The sequence below is a fragment of the Thamnophis sirtalis genome, unplaced genomic scaffold, assembly GCF_051295495.1.
Source record: "Thamnophis sirtalis isolate CommonGarterSnake01/CBP01778 unplaced genomic scaffold, rThaSir2_p1.2 scaffold_4, whole genome shotgun sequence".
Classification (NCBI taxonomy): Eukaryota; Metazoa; Chordata; class Lepidosauria; order Squamata; family Natricidae; genus Thamnophis; species Thamnophis sirtalis.
The window spans coordinates 90,789,356-90,811,038 of record NW_028261384.1 but is presented as its reverse complement, the minus strand read 5'-3'; the positions used below and the strand labels follow the sequence as shown (position 1 = coordinate 90,811,038).

Here is a 21,683-nt window from a genome sequence, read left to right as displayed (position 1 = left end):
AAAAAATAGTTTAGATTTAATGCTTTTTCATTGAATATATTGCTTTTTTGCTACAGTTGTTTTATTGAATAATAAATTGTTATTTTCCTGTAAGAGGCATTTATAGAAGTTACCCAAACATATATGAAAGTTCTTAAGAACTGTAATAGAAGTTGGGAAAAGTATACATCTTCAAAAGAAGAAAATAGTAGAAGACAGAAATGTAGAATTTTTTCTCCTATACTGGGAAAAACTGGTAAAATAAGCTTCTTACGCTTCTCAAAAACAGTACTTTTCAATTGAAATAAATAAATTCCCCTTAAACTTTCTAAAATGCCACCAAGCATGTCCCTTTTTTAAAAAAAGTTTTTTTAAGATCCTTCTCTTCAAGCAAATGGATATTGCGCTGTGAAATATCAATTGTAGTTTTTAGTTACTTTCTAAAAGCTAAGTGGATAGCTCACAAATAAATTGCTTTGGAGACGGCCGCTGCTGCTTTTGAAAAATACTCAAACTGAATTTGCAAAGAACAAGTTTGTTTAATAAAGGAAATGTCATTTTTAAAAAGCTACCTTTTGTACAAAACATCTAGGAAAAAATAGAAACATACAAATGTAACAAAGAGAATTCTGCTGCTTAAGGCAAGAAAAACTTTCTTGGAGGTCATAATTCTCTAACAGAAATAAACATAAGAAAATCTGCACAGCCAAGGCCCAAATTTCAGCAAAGGCGAGAAGGCTCAGCCATCTTCCCCCAACCCACCCCAAATATATTTTTCACAGACAGAAGATTACTTGCCAAACTTTCAACCTGGAAAAGAAAAAAAGAGATGGAAAGAAGTGTTCCTGGAAATCTATCAAAAACTGTAGCTTGCAAAAGGGAGTTAGTTGATGGAAGATGTTTAAGGTGGGTTGGGTGCTGGGAGTGATACAAAACCTGGCTCTGGTGAAAAACTTAGGCAAAAATAGCCTATTAAGGGCCAACCCAAACAGCACACACTCCTGGCTCCAGAGAGAAAGAAAAGGAAAAAGGGTAAAAAATAGAATTCAAAGAAAAGAGGATGAAAAAAAATAGTTTTTCTTTCTTTGACCCCTCCATACTTTTTCTGAAAAATAACGTCCTTGCTGCTGTTCTCTTACTTGTTTTTAAATAGAAATATATAATTAAATTTACAAATGCTATTTACAATTTTAATTACAAAAAGACACCCTTTAATAGTTAATTAAAAACCTAAAGCAAAGAAGTTTAGAACTTGTTTTAATTAAAATGAGAGAGTTTTAAATACTTGGGGGGGTTTTCTCCTTTGTTTTTCTTTTTTGCCTCTCCGATTGTCAGAGGAGTTTTCAGCTTTATGTAGTAAAGAAGCCCCATTTCCCAAATTGCAGGGAGGTTTTCCAAAGAACATCTCCCCATACATACAAACAGAATCAGCTCAAGGAGGGAGATGCAGGCAGATCTGGTGTTTTCTTGAAATTCTGGAGCTGGCAATCTTCTTCCTCCATTTCTCTTCTCAAACTGTAGTCTCCCCATGTTTGCTGTTAGTTAGCCTGGTATAAAACTTCCTCCAGGAATGAAGGGTTTTCCCAGACCAGATCCAGAAACCTGAAGTGATGCCCACAATCAGCGTCATGAGATACTTGATCATGTAGACAGTGAAGTCAGGGGTCATGCGTGGGGTGTATTGAAGTGGACATGGAATGGCCAAACTCTTACAGTTTTGGCTAATCCAGCTCCGCTCCCAGTGCTCACGGAAGGCTTGTTCATAAAAGTAACAAGCAATAACAATGGTGGCTGGCACCGTATAGAGGACACTGAAAACCCCAATGCGCACCATGAGACGCTCCAGCTTCTCTGTTTTGGTGCCCCCATGTTTCATGATGGTACGGATACGGAAAAGAGACACAAAGCCTGCCAAAAGAAATGAGGTGCCTATGAAGAGGTAGACAAAGAGGGGAGCTAAAACAAAGCCCCGAAGTGGGTCTATGTTGTTAAGCCCCACAAAACAGACACCACTGAGGAGATCACCATCAATCTGCCCCATGGCCAGGATGGTGATCGTTTTGACAGCAGGCACAGCCCAGGCTGCCAAGTGAAAGTATTGCGAGTTGGCTTCAATGGCTTCATGACCCCACTTCATGCCAGCTGCAAGAAACCAAGTGAGGGACAAGATGACCCACCAGATGGAGCTGGCCATGCTGAAGAAGTACAGCATCATGAAAAGTATGGTGCAGCCTTCCTTTTTGGTACCCTGCACCACTGTCCGATAACCATCATCTTGGAAACGTTCATTGCACACCACCCGTTCCTCCAATACAAATCCTGCAATATAGGCTACAGAGACCATGGTGTAACAGCCAGAGAGAAAGATGATGGGTCGTTCTGGATAGCGAAAGCGCTGCATGTCCACCAGATAGGTAGTGACAGTAAAGAAAGTAGAGGCACAGCACAGAACAGACCAGATGAGAATCCAGATACGTGCAAAGTGAATCTCCTCTTGATTGAAGAACATGTGCCCATCATTCTTGGTGGGTTCACATGGTGCCGCACAGTCTTTCTCCCCAAGAAACTTGTAGTTGAGGTAGCTGGGCACTTTAAGGACTCGTGGGCAGTGGAAAGGGTGGTCCAGAGTGGCATAACGTGGTGGCCCAGCAGTACCTTGTCCAGCAATTGGAGTGGCACTTGTAATCAATGCTGGAGAGCCACCTTCCTCTGAATGGTTCTGTCCTACACAGATCTGCTCTGCCCCATGGCGGGGGAAGTTCTCACAGCGCAGTCGTTCTGGCCACTGGAAGCCAAATTTGTTCATGAGGGCCTCGCAGCCTTGGCGTGCCCTCTCACAAATGGATCGGCAAGGTGGAATGGCTTGCTCCAAGACAGTGCACACAGGGGCATACATAGAGCAGAGGAAGAATTTGAGCTCCGGGGAGCACTGGACCTTCACCAGAGGGTAGAACTGATGGACCTCCAAGCCAGCGTCCTCTTGGCTGGTATGTCCCAGCAAATTGGGCATGATCGTCTGGTTGTATGCAATGTCAGTGCACAACGGAATGGAAATAGGCTGGCAGAAGCCATGGTCGGGGACAGAAATGCCCTTCTCTCCGTGGAATTGGGCCCAGCAGGATCCCAAGAGCAACGGCAGCAGCAGGCAACGGGCCAAAGACGCGTCGGCAAAGCGCATGGTGGTTTGCTCCCCGTCAGCTCTTACGGATACCCGAGCGCTTTTGTCTCCTCCCCAGGACGAGCTGGTATCTGTCACTTGCTTCGGGGACCCTAGTTCTGGCAAAACTTTTTGGGATCAGCCTCGGAGAGCTGAGGGAGGCAAAACTCCACTCACCCAGCGGGAACTCTTCCTCGCCGCGCGTCTCTCCAAGCGCCTTTCGCTTCCCTTTGTGTCTTCCCTCCCCAATTAGTCTGTTTCAAAGGAGGGCCCCCGGGCTGAGTTGAGCTTCGCCCAGCCTTCTCCTCTTTCTCCTCCCAACTTAATCAATTCCAGGCCGGCCCCTTCCCTCCTCCCCTCCTCCCGCCCGGCCGCTTGCATCTCCATCAAAGAGATGCCTAAACCCCTTCCCAAAATTTATTGTCGCCCAATCAGATTCAAATCCAGGGACCAACCCTCGTCCCCTCCTTCCTTCCTGGGATTGGTCAGCCACCTCGGGGTGGGGTGGGGGAGGAATAACGAGATCACGAACCGAAAACCAGATTTCTCCCTGCTATGGTGTCCTGTGGCAGTTTTAAAGGAGAAATAATTTACCTTGGATTATCATTACTCACCTCCAGTCATAATTAAATTATTAGCAGGCACATTACCTTCGTTGTGCGGCAAACTCAACTCCCTCCCTCTTCCCAAATTTTAATAAATAGCGTATAAAGTCAGCTATCCCTTCCTTCTGAAAACAATTTCCAACCAAAACACACACACACACACACACACACACACACACACACACACACACACACACACACACACAGAGCTTGGAACACACGCTAATGTGCTTCACAGGTCCCCCTCCCCACCCCCATTGCCTATGCTTCTTTTGTTTTTTAAACTCCCTGGTATTTTGTTTAGGGAAGGCCTCTGTTTACAACTCACAACAGTTGTTACTATCTAGGTAGAAAGATTATTTCTCCCCCATATCTTTTCTGGCTAGTGTAATGAGTGAGATAGAGGAGGGAATGTTCTGTTATCATTGCTCTTCAATAAACAAAACTACATGTGTGGCAGGCTTAGAGGCCTTTCTGTCTGTATTATTTCCTTATATAACAACCTGAGGTTTTCCAAATTAGTTCCTTCAGATTAAATAATATTAGCCTCTGTGATGAGAAAGGAGGGAGGGGATGTAGGTAATCATCCAGCTTCTGTGGAAAACATTTGTTCCATCCCTGTTTAGGCTTATTGTTTCATGGGTTAACATTCCTTACCATTAGGTAAATTTCCTAGCATTCATCTTGAATCTTCTTTCTTTTAACTTTTATTGTATTTGTCCTGTTTTGGGTTTCAAAGAAAAACATGTCCACCCCATTAACAGCCTTCTAGATATTGACACATGGTTAGCCTATTTATTTTTGGTCTTCTAGTCTGCAAACTACATATGTCCAATTCCTTTCTTCACTTTTCATAGAGCATGGCTTTCCATTCCAACTCCCTTTCTTTTTTGACAGCTCTCCCCTAAAATGATTCCTGATTCATTGTGTCCCTTTTAAAATGCAATGGCCAGAACTGGACATAGTACTTCAGGTGTGGTCTAACCAAAGCAGACTACAATTGAAGTTACCTCCTGTAATTTGAATGCAATACTGCTGTTAATACAGATTATAATTAGTCTGACTACAATCAAGTATTTTGATTTAATACAAACCTGTCAGTCAAATGCTCCAACACTGTAGAGAGCTTCCAAATACCAAATGCCCCTGATGCCAAATACAAGTTCAGCCTAGCTTGGTAGAATCTCAAAAATTATTTCAAACTCAAAAAAGAAAAAAGAAAATATACTCTTAACCAGACCAGTATCATTGATGCTAATTGCCAAACTGTAGTAGGGCCCATGTCTATGAATGGGGTGGGAATAGTAAGTAGGTCTTGGACTGGAAGTGCAAAGAGGAGTAAGAGAGGAAAAGTGAAAGCTAAATTGGAAAGTATTTAGGAGCAATGTTAGGCACAGCAACTTGCATCTTTGCTATGCTAGGATTAGCCATCTAACCATAAGTTGAAACTATACTTTGCCACATGAAATGTTCTTTCTCTATTACATCTCTTCTGATTTGATAAGCAAAGTGATTGGCTGATTGCTCAGCATTATTGTCCTTTATTTAAACATAATTGTGCTGTTGGCTCTGGCTGTTTAAGAAGACTACAGAGATTGGAGGAAATGGTTAACTGTTCTGATCCCACGCATTACTGGTCACTGGACTATATACCAATAAAGAAGAATATTTTGAAGTCAGGGTTGAGATGAAGGGTGTTATCTGAGTGTGATTGCTTTCTTGCAGATGGTGCTAGCACCAATGATGTTATCCAGTTTGGGTAATGAAAAGTCTGCAAGAAAACAACCAAGCTCAGAGAGCATCAAGGACTACTCACTGGACTACAAGTCAAATATTTGGTGGTGAAGCTTAATATTTTTTCACATACTTGAATGTTATTTTCATGTAATTAAGGATACCTTAAATCTATTGTGATCACTGATCAAGGGGACAATCAGGGTTAATACTAAGGGTAGAAGATCAATGAGTGCCTGCCCAAACCCAGGCTGTTCTCTGGAACAGAAATAGCAGTATATGCAACATATGTTCTACAAAATACAAGACTTCCTTATCCTTGTTGCCATTCCTAGTCATTAAAAAAATAGGACTCAAGGACAGTGGAACTGTGTTGGAACTATGTCCAGAATATATTGAAGTAAATGAGTTGAGTCTCTCATCCAGAAGGGCATAGAAAAGTGACACAATCTATGAATATAAGTAGCAGTGACTATAAATGACATGGCCTATCTGATCAAAGCAAAACAGTATAGCATAGATTATTCTCTTGTTGCAATACTTTGATAGGAGAAATGACTATTTTTCTTCAATACCAATTTATTTCAATCGGAATGGATAATGTTCCAAATGTAGAGCTATGATTTTCAGCACCCATCATCATTAGCTGTATGTCCTGGAAAGTTTTCCATGCAACCCCAATGTATCTTTTGGAAGAATGTTGGGAAAATTCAATAGGCCTTATATCATCAGAATGGAGAAATCAATAAGAAATATCACCTATTTCTTATAATCTTTTAAAATTTAATTTCTACATTCAGATTCAGAGTATCTGATTGTGATGCTATGCATAGATGACAGTGATTTAGAATTTGGACCCAATTCTTGATTAAATAAAACAGTCTGTTGCTTTGCAACAGTTCTTTTACAATCCAGAGCATAGCAGCCTGAAACTACTCCTAATTGCCACTCCCTTATGGCATGGATCTTTGCAATACTGATGAGTCAAAAGGGAAAGTAATGTGGAAACAGTGAGGAAAAAAGCACATACAATTCCTCAAATGCTGAAAGCACCACCAAGCCTTGGAATTACAGAAGTACTGTACCCATTGATGGCTACTGAGTTGAATCTGTCATAGAGCTCCTACGTTTATTGCAATGATATAAAAACTGATGGGTCAAGTAAAAGGTACTTCTCTTGCTTATCTTTTTTATCCTCCTTATACTTTTATTTTTAAAGTGGTAATAAGTATATGTCTAATAAAGAACTCCTTCAAAAATCTTTATTACTAGCCAACCTAAATCTCTTCTTTCCCCATCCTCTTGCATCAATTTTTCAGAGACTGAAACACTGGACACTTCTTGCACTTTTCTTGGCAAAGCTTTTCAGAAATTGTTTGCCACTACCTCTTTTCTAAGACTGGCAGAAGGTGACTGTCCCAAAGTTACCCAACTGGGTTTGTGCTTAAAGCAGTAGTAGAACTCACAATCACCCAATTTCTAGCCAGATGTCTTAACCACTACATCACACTAGCTCTCCTCTGCCTTCTCTTTACCTTCCTATAATCTCTTGTAAATGAGAAAGAAGGAGTTTGGCTCTTTAAAAGAGCTCTTTGAATGCAGATGCTTTCCACACTTATAATCGCCCCTTTTCTTTAACAAAGAAGGCCCATTACGAATCCTTTCTTTCTCCGGGGCACCTCTGTGCAAAGACAGTCTTTCACACATTGGTGTAAAGATTTATTTGGTGTAAAGATTTATTTGGAAAGCTCAGAATTTAGACTGGAAAAGAAGGAGGCTGGACATAATTATGCTAAATTTAGGGGCCATTACCAAACAGATCTGAAAGCAACACTGATTGCATTTTAATTACTGATAATGTTACCTTGGAATCTTCCATGCCTGTTGGAGACGTGGGATGAGGATCTTAGAGGCAATCCAGTACTATCAGAATATAAACTTTGGGTTGGATAATATGCAATTATGATTCAATTATTAAACAAGTATGAAATTAAGATTGATTAAATATTAAAATAACTAGTTTAATGCACTGTTGTATTTGTATATAGTGGGATGAGTATATAGTTTTAAACATCTAGCAGTTGTAGTCCACTCTTAAGAAGCACTTCAATCTTTTTGAAATTAAAAATAAAATTAAAATGATACATATTTTATTCAATTACCTATTATGATGAACACTGGGTTAGATCCAAATTAAAGACAGATGGAACTATTTCCATGTGAAATCAACTAGACAGATTGGTCAAGAAAATTAAATTCAACTAACTTTTCTAGGAATACACAATTTAGTGAGTCTCCAGTTTTGGGGGACCCCCCCCCCCAAAAAAACCAGTGGGGAAACAGATTGACTCCTGACAAAACATGTCAGGATATTTCTACAAGTCTAGATCCTATCCATAGGGCTATTTTCTTGTAGAAGTTCCATTAAAGCAGATAAACCCCACAATCAATTATTATAGCCCATATGCCAGAACTGTTTTTCCTTTCCCATGGCAGTAAAAAATACAACAGAAATACACCTTCAGAACATTCTAAATCAGCCACTTGATGTGGCAGCAGATGCACTATGCCTGCCTTGTTTTATTATAAATATTTGGTTTATTTCTGATCAAAATTGGTTTTCATATAACTCCTGTTGTTCCCTTGCTTGCCCTACAGAGTGTCTCTCTTCCCCCAGGACCCTAAACTGTAGGAGAATCTGGTATGTGTAATAGGATCAGGCTGTAGCCTTTCTTTCTGAACAACTGACCCTAAGCCTTTCTTCCCTTATCTCTCCCCTACTCTGCCAACTTAGCCTCTTCCTTTCCCTTCCCCCTCCTGCCATCTTGGCTTATCCTCAACCTCTTATCTTCCTGCAGTTGTAATTCTTCCCCTGTCATATTTCAAGTCCTGCTCCTACTTCTCCCCTGCCTGACCCAAGGCTTTTATCTGGGCTCTGCAACTTGATCATGCTTTAAAAAAAACCACCACACCTTCCACTTTGTGCTGTCTTTCTTTCCTCCCACTTTCCAAGTTTCCCCCCCCCTCCAAACTGCTAGCACCAAGCTAGGCTTTTGTCCCTGGTGTAGCTGACCCCAGGAAAGCTGCTTCTGTGTTCTTTGAAACTTGGTTGCCTGTTTTGTTTCAAGCTATTTGTGATTTTTTTTCCATTTAAAATAACCCAGGCTGGGGCAACCTGATCCAATTCAAGCCAACCACAAAACTCTTCAGTTCTACATTCCTAGAGACAAATGAATTGCCATTCATGACCACCATAAAAGCAATGTACTTCTGGTACAAAATGACCAGGAAATAGGACCAGAATTCTTTAAATGTTCCATATGATGTTTCAGATTCTCCTGCCCTTGCCTCCCACCTACATACATTTTCTTGCTAGTTAATAGCTGTCCATTATTGCACCGTTTCTTGGTTGGTTTCTTTTGTATTTTTATTGCAAGCCTAATAGTGTAAGAGCAATGTCTTGTTTTGCAAAACTGGCCTAGTTAAATGCAGCAACAACTTAATGCTGAATTGTATCTCTGATAACTACTACTTTTCACCTCCAGGTCTTCACGTAAGAAAGTACATAATAAACCAAGATCAAATAAAGAACCATCTCCAAACACATTATGGGAACCCAGACGGAAATATTTTTGAACGCAATCGTTATTGCAATTAAAACACTCACTGTGCACAAATTGTAGTAAAAAATAGATTATTTAATCATAATTTATTAAACTGCAGTTGGCTAGTTTCCACCAATAAGTGAATCATACTTTGGCTTAGCTTGTTCTATAAATCTAGCCACTGTCAGACTAAACTTCTCTCCACTGTGACCAGACTACATCTGACAATAAAACAACCATGCTGAAACTGTAAGAAATCTCTAACCTAATTATCATTGCTAACCTGTCCCCTTAAGGAGCTGTTTTATTATAAAATGTTTTGAAATTCCCAAATAAATGAAGTATAGTCATATAATAATGTGCCAGAATATAGTGCTCAGTAGAGCAGGTAATGGCCAAACCATGAATTAGCCAAGTCAAATGCTGGATTTGGTTTTCCTGGTGCAAAGTAGTCAACTATCACACCAGGCAGGAAATTGCAACCTATTTATTCTGTACAGGTTTTGGGACTACATCACAAATTAAGAGAGCCCCCAATACACAAATTAGAATAGTTTTTATATACTATTATACAAAACAAAGGCACATGTTCATTAGCAAGCCATAGGCAACAAGCAACAAAATATTCACACCCCTGGTAGAGGATGGTTCTCCCAGAAGATAAGTTCCTTAGTAAAACATTACAGCTTTTGTCCCTAACTCGTCAGGCTGATAATTAAGTATGCAAAACTTTCTAGCTAATTTATCTGCAATAGGAAAGGGACTTCAGCTGGACTGGACTTATAGCTGACTCAATTGCTAGACTGGTTTGAGTTCAGGTTGTCTTTTAGGGTAAGGATGTGAAGCGTAAGAATGAAACATGAGGCCCCAAGGATAGAAACATGAAAGTTATTCAACAAAATGGAGGGGTTTTTTGGCGGGGGGTGTTTAAAACTAGTTATATACTTTTACACAAGGATGGACAGGTTTCAACCATATTTAATGGACTGTACTTAGGTTCCACCAAGTTAGAGACAGGTCAAAACTGAAGCACTTTTCAAGCATGCTATTCTAGAGAGAGAGCAGTCATTGTAAGTCCACAGAACATTCCAAGCCTAAGACAAAACATGATAATTAATAAGTTACCCCAAATAGAGGAGAGGTAAGACCATTTTCTGAGCAGTATGGTTTTCTGTGGAAAAAAAGGCACTCATAGAAATACAGGTAACCTTGTCTTACAACAGTTCATTTAGTGACTGTTTAAATGCACTGAAAAAAGTGACTTATGACCATTTTTCACACTTACTGTGATCAAAATTCAGGTGCTTAGCAACTGGTTCATACTTATGATCGTTGCTATGTCAACTATGTTACTAACTTAACAACTGCAGTGATTCATTTAACAACTGTGGCAAGAAAAGTTGTAAAATAAGCCAAAATTAACTCAACAAATGTCTCACTTAGTAACATAAATTCTAGGCTCAATTGTGGTCATGCCAAGCACTACTTAGAGCCTATTGGAGTCTGTAGTATGGTAGAAGAATGTGATCCTAGTCCTTTCGTGCAAGCAATTCTTTCAAATAATTTTCACTTCTGCATTTCATTTAGGCAAAAGAAAAAAACAACTATTGTTATTAGAAGAATCCCGTATTGATCTTTTGCAAAAACACTCAGAGTTTGAGTTTGATTCTACTTCTGGAACTGAATCACAGACAGTATGTTGCTTCATGTTGCTGTTTTGTGTGAAGCTTTTCAGGCGTTCTCCATTCTTATTGTGGTGAGAAAAAAAATGTACTTGCATAATGCTGGAACATTCTTGCATTCCATTCCATCCTGAACTGAAGCTTCTTGGCTGAGCATCCCTGTGCAGTGGGGCTGGGCTGCTTTTATTCCCGTCTCCTTTTTATCCCTGGGGCAACACCAACCCACAGTTACATACTCAGCTGGGTTCATGAAACGTAGAAAACCCTAATCCTAGATTAACAAATCACAATGGCAAATTGCATCTTATGCTATATTATTAGCATGAAGACATTACCTGATTCACACAACATGCTGGCACAATAGCTGACTTCACATAACACCATAATGCTTCAGCTAACTGAATTCATTTTAAGGCATACTTAATGTTCTGTATGTAGCTATCCTTGATTGTCTTTAGAAACTATCAAATATCAAAATCAGAAACCAGAATAGTGACTGTCAGTCTGCCTTCCTTTTTGTACAAAACCTAGAATGAGTTGTAAAAGAAAAGCAAGCATTGTAATGACTTCCATCTGATGGAAGTAATCAGGTTGCTTTTATGATTTTCCTGAAGAGCAAGCGGCCTTATGTTCCCAGGAGTCCTTGAGCATGGTTAGTGAGAGAAACAAGGTTGCTTTCTTTGTTTCCATTGTTCCTAAGTCAGAAATGAGAGAGGATGGGTTTCTGCATTTCCAAATCCTACATAACTGATAGGACTCTCACGTAAGCATGGGTGCAATTGAGCTATTTGCCATGAGCTCATCCTGTGTTGAATCTCTGCAGAGGTTCCTCTAAAGTGCCTACTATTCTTACCCTAGGATGTATCACAAATTCCCATCAGGGGCACTTTGAAAACAAAGGATTACCATCCCCCTGGAAGAAAACAATAGGCTGGTGCAAATTTGCATGGTATACCTATTGGGAAAAGAACTCCATTTGAAAAGGTATAGGATCTCCTGTCTGAGCAGGGGGGCTGGACTAGAAGATATCCAAGGTCCCTTCCAGCTCTATTCTGATTGATTGAATTTTCTCAGAGACTTCACCCTGGCAGTGAGATGAAACTCTTTGCAGTTGCTTCTCTAGTCAGTGAAGGAACTGGTTGTCCTCCGTAATAATGTTCTTCCTCAGGACATTTTTATGTGTAATACTTTGGGTTTAATTGCTGATAAATGCCTCAGAATACTCAATAGAAGAAAGCAAATATACCATCTGACTCGTGACTCATTAAAACAGACATGACTCTTTCCAAGAAGGCACATAGCTGCTCAGAGATATGAGAAACCTATACAATGTACCTAACCAACCATGTCTGTATTTGCACAACAGGAGTTAGCTAACCAAAATTTCAACCCAAATGCCAGCTTTGTATGACACTGAATCATAATTTAACCACAAGAGGTGGGCTAGTAGATACTACAAGATTAAATTGTATTTGACTAGTTTGTGATTTAATCTGTCATGCAAATAATGTCAATCACTGGATTCATGTGTCATGCTAAACTAATTATATGCTTGATTTGAAATAGGTGTATTATTTGAACTCCAATTATGATTTACAAACTATGACTTATGAAAGGAGTACAAAAAACTGATACTTGGGTGCTGCATGCTGTCTACAAATATTCCTTTTGCCATACCCATAGCCCACTGAATGGTAAATCCAAAAGCTCTGTCTCTTTCTGCATCGAGAAAAATGCTCTCTCTTCATGTATATATGAAGCTTGATTGGTGCTGTGCTGTGGGGCACAGCACCAAGAAAAGCAGCAGAGAAGACTCAACTAGAAGGAAAATACGTGGACACATCTCATTGCCTAAGTACACTGTACTTAAATTGTAAGAGATAAATTGCTATATTCACACAATCTATAAATCATAAGCCATTGTTTACTATCTGCAATTGGTTTAAATCCCAATCAATTAGGTCTATAAATTCTCATGGAATTCTGACAATATTTAAGAGGACGGTTGATAGAGATAACTGGTTGTCAGGGTGATGTACCCCAAGTTACCCCAGCACTTCTTTTTGTTTTCAATTATAGGTAGTCCTCAATTTACAACAGTTCATTTAGTAACCATTTGAAGCTACAATGGGCCTGAAAGTGACATGACTTTCACACTTACGAATGGTGCAGCATCCTCATGGTCACATGATCAAAATTTGGATGTTTGGCAATTGGTTCATATTTATGACAATTGCAGTGTCCTGGGGTCACGTAAACTCCTTTTGCAACCGTCTGACAAGCAAAGTCAATGGGAAAGCCAGATTCACTTAACAACCATGTTACTAACTTAACAATTGCAGCAATTCACTTAACAACTGTGGCAAAAAGTTCATAAAATGGAGCAAAATTCCCTTAACAAATGACTCACTTAACAACAGAAATTTTGGGCTCATTCCGGTTTTAAGTTGAGAACTATCTATATGGCTGACATTAGATTTTCTCTTTTAATCTTCAATGCAAGCCTAATCTGGCTTTATGTTACGTTGCTTGCTCTCATGTTTGTAAAGTTTTGCTTGCTGACAGAGTTACAAAAATGCATGGAATATCGAAGCACTTAAAACAGCTTTCCCCAATCTGATGCCCCACAGTTTTGGTATGTAAAGATAGTGGGAATTATAATCCAAAGCATCTGACAGATCCTGTGCTGTGTCAGATGAGAAATTGGCTTCCTGAACTACCACTTTCAGCAGTCTCCACCAGCAGGGCCAATGATAAGAGAGGATGGGAGTTGTAGTTTGGCGAATCTGGAGAGCCTTAGGTTCTGAGAAGACAATCTTTTGCACTACTTTCATCAAGAGGCCCCACCAGATGTTAATATTTTTCTCTTCCAATTATTAGCAACTTTATTTCTGAACTATATGTGTTCCATCACTATTCCCAAATTATCCAACCACCAAAACAAACACTGGAGACAGGATTCAACATTTTGTGACACTCTGCTTTCATGATGAGAAGCCTTTCACACATCACCCAGTGGCAAAGAGGCAATTGAAAGGAAAAGAACAGGGACTGGTAACTCTCAGGAGGAGAAGTGGAGCAAACAAGCTTCAGGGAGCAGAGCTTCTGTGCTACCCAGAGCATCTTGCCTTCGCCTTGACAAGTGGCAACAAAATAAATAAACAATGTAAATAAGAAAATATGCAAATAAATGCTATTTGCATATTTACACAAATTGCAAAAGACAGCATTTGGTGGGATAGCATTTCAATTGCTTTGCTGCCCAATATTTATTTATTTCTAGAGGAAGAGCAGAAGGAAGCTGTTTGGAAGATTCCAGCCATGAGTGAAACTGGTTAGTGGATTTATTTAATTCTACCTCATGTGCCTTGCTTAAGATTGCCAGCACTGAGATTTGGTCATAAATAACTTCATCCTGATGTTTTGAAGTCTTTGGATAAGTGTTAGTGAAAGGAAAGAATGGCCTGGCGCTATTTCTTTCCTTGCCTAAACTTTCTCTCTCATTCTCACTCACGACTTTTTTCATACTTCTTCCCACTGCCCCCACTCCTTCTTGCTTGTTCTCTTTCCATCATTCTTCTTCCTTTTCTACCCAGTTTTTTCTTTTGGGATTTTCTTCCCCACCCAAGCCTCCCCCGCTCCGCTCCCCGTCTCTCTCTCTCCCCCCCTCCAACTTCTTTCCTTCACTCAGCTCTCTCCTTTTCCTGTAACTTAAGCTTTTGTTGAGAGCAGGAGAAGGCCGGTCTGCCTTGAAAAGAGGCCCCTCTCTGCCTTTCAGGGTGTAATTGAAACCATAGGCGCTGTTCCTAGCCTTGGAGGAGGGGGGTATAGGATCCCAGAATCAAAGATCTGGAGCTGGGCTGGGGGGGGGGAATAATTTGACCCTTCAAGACAAACAGTGATTTATGATCCTCTTGCTCACCAGCTAGTCAGTCGCTTTTCCTACTCCAACCTTTGGCAAGCAAGGAATTCTCCCCCCATCCGTAAAACTCAGGCAACTACACACACACAGAATTTTCTACTTGCACACCATAAGCCAGAAATCCTAGAGAACATTTCATTTCAGATGACTATAAAGAGAACTACTTTTCAGCTCAACACAAAAATTCATACACAAACTAGTTACTTCACTGCTATTTACCAAACCTGTCCCGTCCCCCCTGTCCCACCCCATCTGTTTCTGCCACTAAAAGTTAAGAAAATTCAGTCAGGAGAATTATTTATTTGGTTTTGTGACAAAACTTTTTTTTCTTACTGCTCCATCTATAAACTAGAATATTCAACCAGAATTTAGGATAGATATATGATTGTTAGGGTTTCTTTTCTGATTTTATCTTGTTTTTTAAATTAGGTAAAAAGAAAAACAACAACAACAACAATAACAACAACATAGAAAGGTGAAACTGTCAGAATGGCTGGATCCTTCCAAAAAAATGTAATCCTACAACTTTTGAGCATATGCAAATTGTGTTTTGAAATCTGAGTTAAGATTCATGGCTTGATCTGTTTTGAAATTTTCATGTTCTGTTAGTCGTGGTTTGCTTTAACCAAGAAAAGACACAAAATGTCTTTGCAAATACACAAAATGTTTTCATTAGAAAAATTATCATTTATTAATTGTATTAGCTACCAGATAATCTTGACTCACAGTGGCTTGTGACTGCAACATAAAATTACAATAAAACATCCACAGTTAAGAAAATTAATCCACAATCTCAAATAATATTATAACATAAACTCATAACAAGTAAAAATGAAAAGTAATAGTTACTAAACACATTAAGAAATAAAATACCAATGACAAGAAAACTCATAACAAGATCTGATACCTTGTTCTGAGCTTGCTTGCCACTAATATTTTTCATTTTTTTTTGATGTTTTATTTGTATTTATCTTCAGTAACTTCCAGAATGTCATTAGTAAAGAAGCTGAAATCCGCATATCTCCATGTTGCCAAGGCTTAGAACCTCTATTCTAGGGACAGGCTATTGCAGAGTGTAGATGCTACTATGGAAAAACATCCACTTACAACCTCATAGGCTTGGAGCCCCTCTACCACAACGAAATGGGCTAACTTCACTTCTCCAACGCTTTTAAAACATTAGTTTAATAGCAGCAACACATTTTATTATAGCCATTGGCTGATCAATAAATAAAATTAAAATGCAATATAGTACAAGTCTTCATATAATCAAATTTTAAATAAATATAATTGGGCTGACGTGGTTAATAAAATGCCTGTAACTGAATATTTGTGTTTGTGTGGGAAAAGAGAAAGAGGGAGGGGGAGAGAAGGAGAGAATCTCCAAATATTCAGTTACTGTCATTTTATATATATAATGTATGATATATTTTATGATATATATAATGTATGATATAATTTTGATCATTGCTTAAGCAGAGTTATCAAAAGATTTCTGATTTTATCATTAACTTACTTTAATTTTGAAAAAATCCTTTCTCCTATTATACCTGTATTTACATGTTTTAAGTGATTTTTGTAATTGATCTAGAAATCAATTTAATAAGCAACCTGTAATGTAATATATTAAATTAATTCATTCAGTTCAGGTATTCTGCACAATATGTGGACGATAAATATATCCTCGGCTGTGAAAAAGATCCATTTTCATATGAGCATGCATGTTGAGGGAATTCTAGAAGTTGGGAGTCCATGCATCTTAAAGTTGCAGAGGTTGAAAAACACAGAGCACGAGGAAATTTTATTAAGAACAGTTTAGTTATATATAGATATTTCCTTATGCCTTAAGGACAATATTTTGTCTGTATCATATTCCAAAGCAGAACAACTGAATTAAATGTTTTTAGTTTGGTATGACCTGCAGTTGATCTCATGCACAGTGTAAAATGTTTGCAAGAGACCAGACCACTAGTGGAGAGCAGCTTATCTCTGACATAGTTTTTGTCCTGATTAATGCTGAAGTGAACTGAGCTCTCTTGCATACCACTCTGCTATGATCACTATTATTTCTTGCCATTTTCTGAGCAGGATGACCTATCATTTCTATTCGTATATTCATATAATGTCAAAGTGAAATAACCATCTTTTAGTTTTGTGCAAGAAACCAGGAGACCATGAATTCTAATCAAAGATGATATACAGCAGGTTCTGACTAATTCTGGAGAACTGGTAGCAGAAATTTTGAGTAGTTTGGAGAACCAGTAAATACCATCTCTGACTGGCCCCGCTTCCATCTATTTTCTGCCTCCTGAGTCCCAGCTGATCGGTAGGAAATGGGAATTTTGCAGTAACCTTCCTCTGGAGTGGGGAGGTAATGGAGATTTTACAGTATCCTTCCCCTGCCATGCCCATCAAGCAACGCCAACAGAACCAGTAGTAAAACATTTTGAATCCCACCATTGAGTCTAGTCCAGGCTTATGAAACCAAATGGGTGACTTCTAAGGAGAAGGCAGTTGGAAACTCTTTCAAAAAGACTAGCAGAAAGAAATCATTGCCAGGAGTTATAACTAATTCAAAAGAGGGAAGGAACTCAGCCTTCATGTCTACAAAGTACTTTGGCTAAGGTGACCATATTTTAAAATTGGTAAAGTGGGACACCATTGACTGGGGGGGGGGTGTTCTTGATTAAAAATTTTGCCGCCTGGCGCTGCGGCTGAAGTGAAGCCACCAAAGCTCCCGCTGGTGCCCCTGCTTGTGGCAGCGGTGGCAGCGGCTCCCCCTCCGCTCGGAGCACCTGAGCTGGGCACCGTGTTACCCCTGCCACCGCCTCCTCCTCCTCCGCCGTGCTTTTGAGAAGCCATGGGGCCTTTTTTTTCCTGCTCCCGCCCCCTCCGCTGCCTTCCTACTGGCTCCTGCGGCCTCATGGCTCCTCAAAAGCATGGTGGAAGAGGAGGGGGCAGGGGTAATGCGGTGCCCAGCTCAGGTGCTCCGAGCGAAGGGGGAGGCGCCGCTGCCCCGGGCGGGGGCACCGGCGGGAGCTTGGCGACTTCATCTTTCACTGTTTTTATTGCAGAGATCCTCTGAAATCCTCTGTATTGTTTAAAACTCCTCTAGGACTTATGACCTCGTCTCCTAGCATGTAAACAAGGACACCTTTAAACACCTGCAAAATTGCATTTCTTTCACTGCAGCCTATCTCCATCATCTCTAGATAATAAAGGAGATGCTCAGTGTGCAACTTCTAGAGCAGGGCCCCCCAAACTTGGCAACTTTAAAACTTGTGGACTTCAACTCACAGAATTCTCCAGCCAGGCTGGAGAATTCTGGGAGTTGAAGTCCACAAGTCTTAAAGTTGCCAAGGTTGAAGACCTCTGTTCCAGAGCTGTGTTAGCTTTTGAAACAGGCTTTCCCATCCTCAGTTTCTGCAGAGACTCCAAACCTAACAGCGGAGCCTCCTGCCTTTCTCCCACCGCTCCTCTGCAAGCCAGAGACACTTACAGAGTGTGCCCGCAAACATTGACCATCAGCTTGAGGGAAGGGTTTCTGTATTTGGTGGTCTTGCACCGGGGGCAACTTTGGTCATCCATGGCGAGAATCTTCCTACTAAATTTGTCGCCGGAGCTGCCACCACCCTCACTCCAGAAACACAGCATCCGCCCTTTAAAAGCATCTGTCTGGCTCTCCAGCGAGGGAAAGGATTGTTCCACTGTGCAACAGGAAAAAATGTTCTGTGCCCTTTGCTAATTACTTTATGTGGGCTTTGAAAAGAGGAGAGTGGGTGAAAAGTGAGGTGGGAGGGCGAATTGAAGCGAGTGGCAGGGCGAGTGGCAGGGCGAATTGAAGCGAATTTCTTCAGGAGGTATTTGATGTGAAACACGGTTATCCGTGCTTACTCGGAAGTAAGTTCTATTCACCCGGTTTATTTCCTTAAAATAAAATAAAAAAGCTTCAACGCTTACAATTAGAGTAATATCGGTTGAGACGAGACGATTCCTTTCCCGCGGGGCTTGCAGGAACTACTAGAGACAGCAGCCCCAACAGCAATAGGAAAGCCATAAAATAACAGTGCAATTGTTATATAATAAAGGACCTCCCTGGGCTTGTTTTGCTGAACACGGAGCGACTGACGATAGTTTGAGCAGGCGTGGCAGTCGCCCCACGCTCATCAAAACAAGTTCTAGCCGCCTGCAAAGGACCTCCCCAGCTTCTGGAGCCTCTGACAGTAGAAATCACTGCGCGGCAGTTGCAAACTGCCATGTGGTGTTTTCTTGCCACATGCGCGGCCACGCGAAAAATTGGGACTTTTTTGAAATGCCACGGGGCACGGGACAAATTATTAATAATCGGAACTGTCCCACTAAAAGCAGGACGTCTGGTCACCTTAACTTTGGCATGGTCTGTAGATCTGTGACCAAAAATAAATTAATAAATTCTCACATAGTAAGGAAATATATACCCACCTCTTCTGCTTGGAGGATGGGACATTATGGACAGGAGTTTATCACAGTCACAAAGTGTTTCAGAGCTACTCTTAGTGTTCCCCAGTTCCCCAGAATTATGAAGAAAGTGGAAATATGAGAAAACAGAAGAGGAGAATCAGCAGAGGGCATATGAAATTGGAGAATGGCAGTCAGGAAAACAAACTCAAAGGATAACAATCATACAGGGCCCAAGGATGTGAGGGAATAATAAGCAGGTGATACGAAATAAATTGACAAGTTTTCTTGGGAGGATTGTGGGGAAATGTGTACAGATGATTAAGTAGAAGGTATCAGCTTCAGCGGTTATTGGATAAAAATGTCATGAAAATTCACATTTCAAATATAAGAATTCATGAATAATGTTGAAAATCAAGACAATTCCTTTAATTATAATCAGAGATGAGGGCATTGCTGAGAGCCGTATTCCTAAATCGGGGAAGTACAGGAAAGAGTTTTTCACAAAGTTGTAAGTAATTAGGAAGAATTAAAGATAATAATCTGAAATTTTTCCTGAAGTAACATAATTTTCATCTGTGTTTTAAAAGGGTATACTTGGAATAAGAACGGGATGGACTGGAAAGATCCTTCCTACAGAATTTAGTTGACCTTGTTTGTGAATATGTGAAGGAAAGGAGCTGGGAGCCCAACTGATTTCAGTCTTGGCTTCTCAAGACTTAAACGCCACGTGCTTAGAGAAGTATTAAGTCTTTCTTCCAATCACCCCCAATCCAGTTGTCCAAACTTAGCAAGAACAGCTGAGGGCCCTCATATGACTCAGCATGGGGGCTCCATAGAGGAAAGCCAAGGAGATACCAGCCAGAGCAGGGATCCTGCAGCTGTGCTTATCAGGGTTCACCTCGTTGGAATACTTAACCATGCAGGAGATTGTGGCATTGGTTATGTAGTTCTTTTAAAGGAGAAGAGTAAACAGTTTGAGGATAGGCAGACAAAAAGAGTAAATGGTCTTTTACAGTTCCATGCTGATCCCTGAAAAAGTTGCATTTCTCACATGGGATATAATATTTGCACTTAAGAAACCATATAGCTGCTTCCTCAAGCACTATAACCATATAGTGCTTGAGGAAGCATTTTGTAAAGGGAAACAAATTTAATAAATAAATAAATAAAATGCATTTCTCAGCCCTTATCCAATATATTCTATTGGAATAACTGAAGGAATTGCTGCCTTGAAAAACTGGAATTGGATATGGGATATCGGAATACCTTGTGCCAGTGTCTTCATATTTGACAACAACTTTATTATTTGTGTTCAAAAAACACACTTGCAACAGACTCTATGTAATATTCATGCTGAAGTTGTAGAAGCAGCCTGGAATTTAAGGGTGGCCACAACTTTGGACAAGATTACTCCCATGCAGCCTCTCTTGAATCATTATTCCCAACCCTCCTCATGGTTTAGGGAAGAATTAAAGGTTCTGAAAAGGGCCAAGGAACACCTAGAACACAGATGGAGGAAGACAAGGGATGACTCTAACTGGACACTGCTTAGAACTTATATTAAGGCTTACCTCATGGCGATAAGAGCAGTGAAACAGCAGGTATTGCTCTTATTGCATCCTCAGAGTACTGCCCAAAGGCCCTAGGTCAGGCAAAGGGTTTTGTTCAGCATCTGGACAAAATTGCTTGGATTCATTCCCAATTGAAACCCATGTATGGAGATAGCCCATGTGAGATGATGGGGGGAAGGGGGAGAGGAGAGGTCTTGCCCTGTTATCTGGGAACAGTTTGAGCCAGTTGGCCCTGATGAAGTGGACAGGGCCCTTGATGCTGTCAGTGCCACCACCTGTCAGTTAGATCCTTGTCCCTCCTGGATGGTGAAAGCCTAGCAGCTGGATCCAGACAGTGATTAATACATCACTAGAGGAGGGAAGATTTCCAGATGCTTCTAAGCAAGCCCTGTTCACCCTCCCCTCCTTAAAAAAACCCACTGATTCTCACATGTCTGGACAATTTCCAACCAGTTTCCCTTCGACCAATCAGATTGAATCTCTGTTCCCGCCGGAACAGAGGATCTTGGTGTAAACTATTACCAATGTTACTGGTATCTAATACCCCTCCCCGCTTAGATGGGCTCAACCGATTTGTGACGTAGTCATGCAGGTAGGCAGGCTTTCTGGTGGCTTGCCCAGACTTGCGCAGTTCAGTTGGTGGGTGTTCTTCAATCAGGTCAGATGGACCTGTTGTCTCCGCGGCTTTGCCTGGTGGAAGCTCCTGGAACTTCTCACAGGCCGCAGCTGGAGTTTCTGGAACCAGTTCGCTCGGAACTCGCTGCGGACCTGCAACAATTACAGATAAGTGCCCTGGTACCTTCGGGATTGAGTTATCTGTGGAAGGAATGAATACGTGCTCCTTTTGTGTAGGGTTCTGGCTAACTTGTGCAGGAGTTACCTCTGATTGCCTAAGACTAGAGTTGGAGATGCGGCCACGGAGTTGGTCAATGTGCCATCTCCAATTTCGACTGTCCTCGAGCTCTAATAGGTAAGAGCGAGGTCCAGG

General features: G+C 40.6%; 1 protein-coding gene across 1 annotated transcript; it reads right to left on the bottom strand.

Annotated features, from left to right (window-relative positions):
• Nucleotides 1-498: 498 nt before the first annotated feature.
• FZD2 (frizzled class receptor 2) lies at nucleotides 499-3,463 on the bottom strand. The gene has a single exon (XM_014076422.2). It carries the CDS (start codon nucleotides 3,155-3,157, stop codon nucleotides 1,490-1,492), a length of 1,668 nt encoding a protein of 555 aa, XP_013931897.1. The 5' UTR covers nucleotides 3,158-3,463; the 3' UTR covers nucleotides 499-1,489.
• Between the last annotated feature and the right edge of the window lie 18,220 nt (nucleotides 3,464-21,683).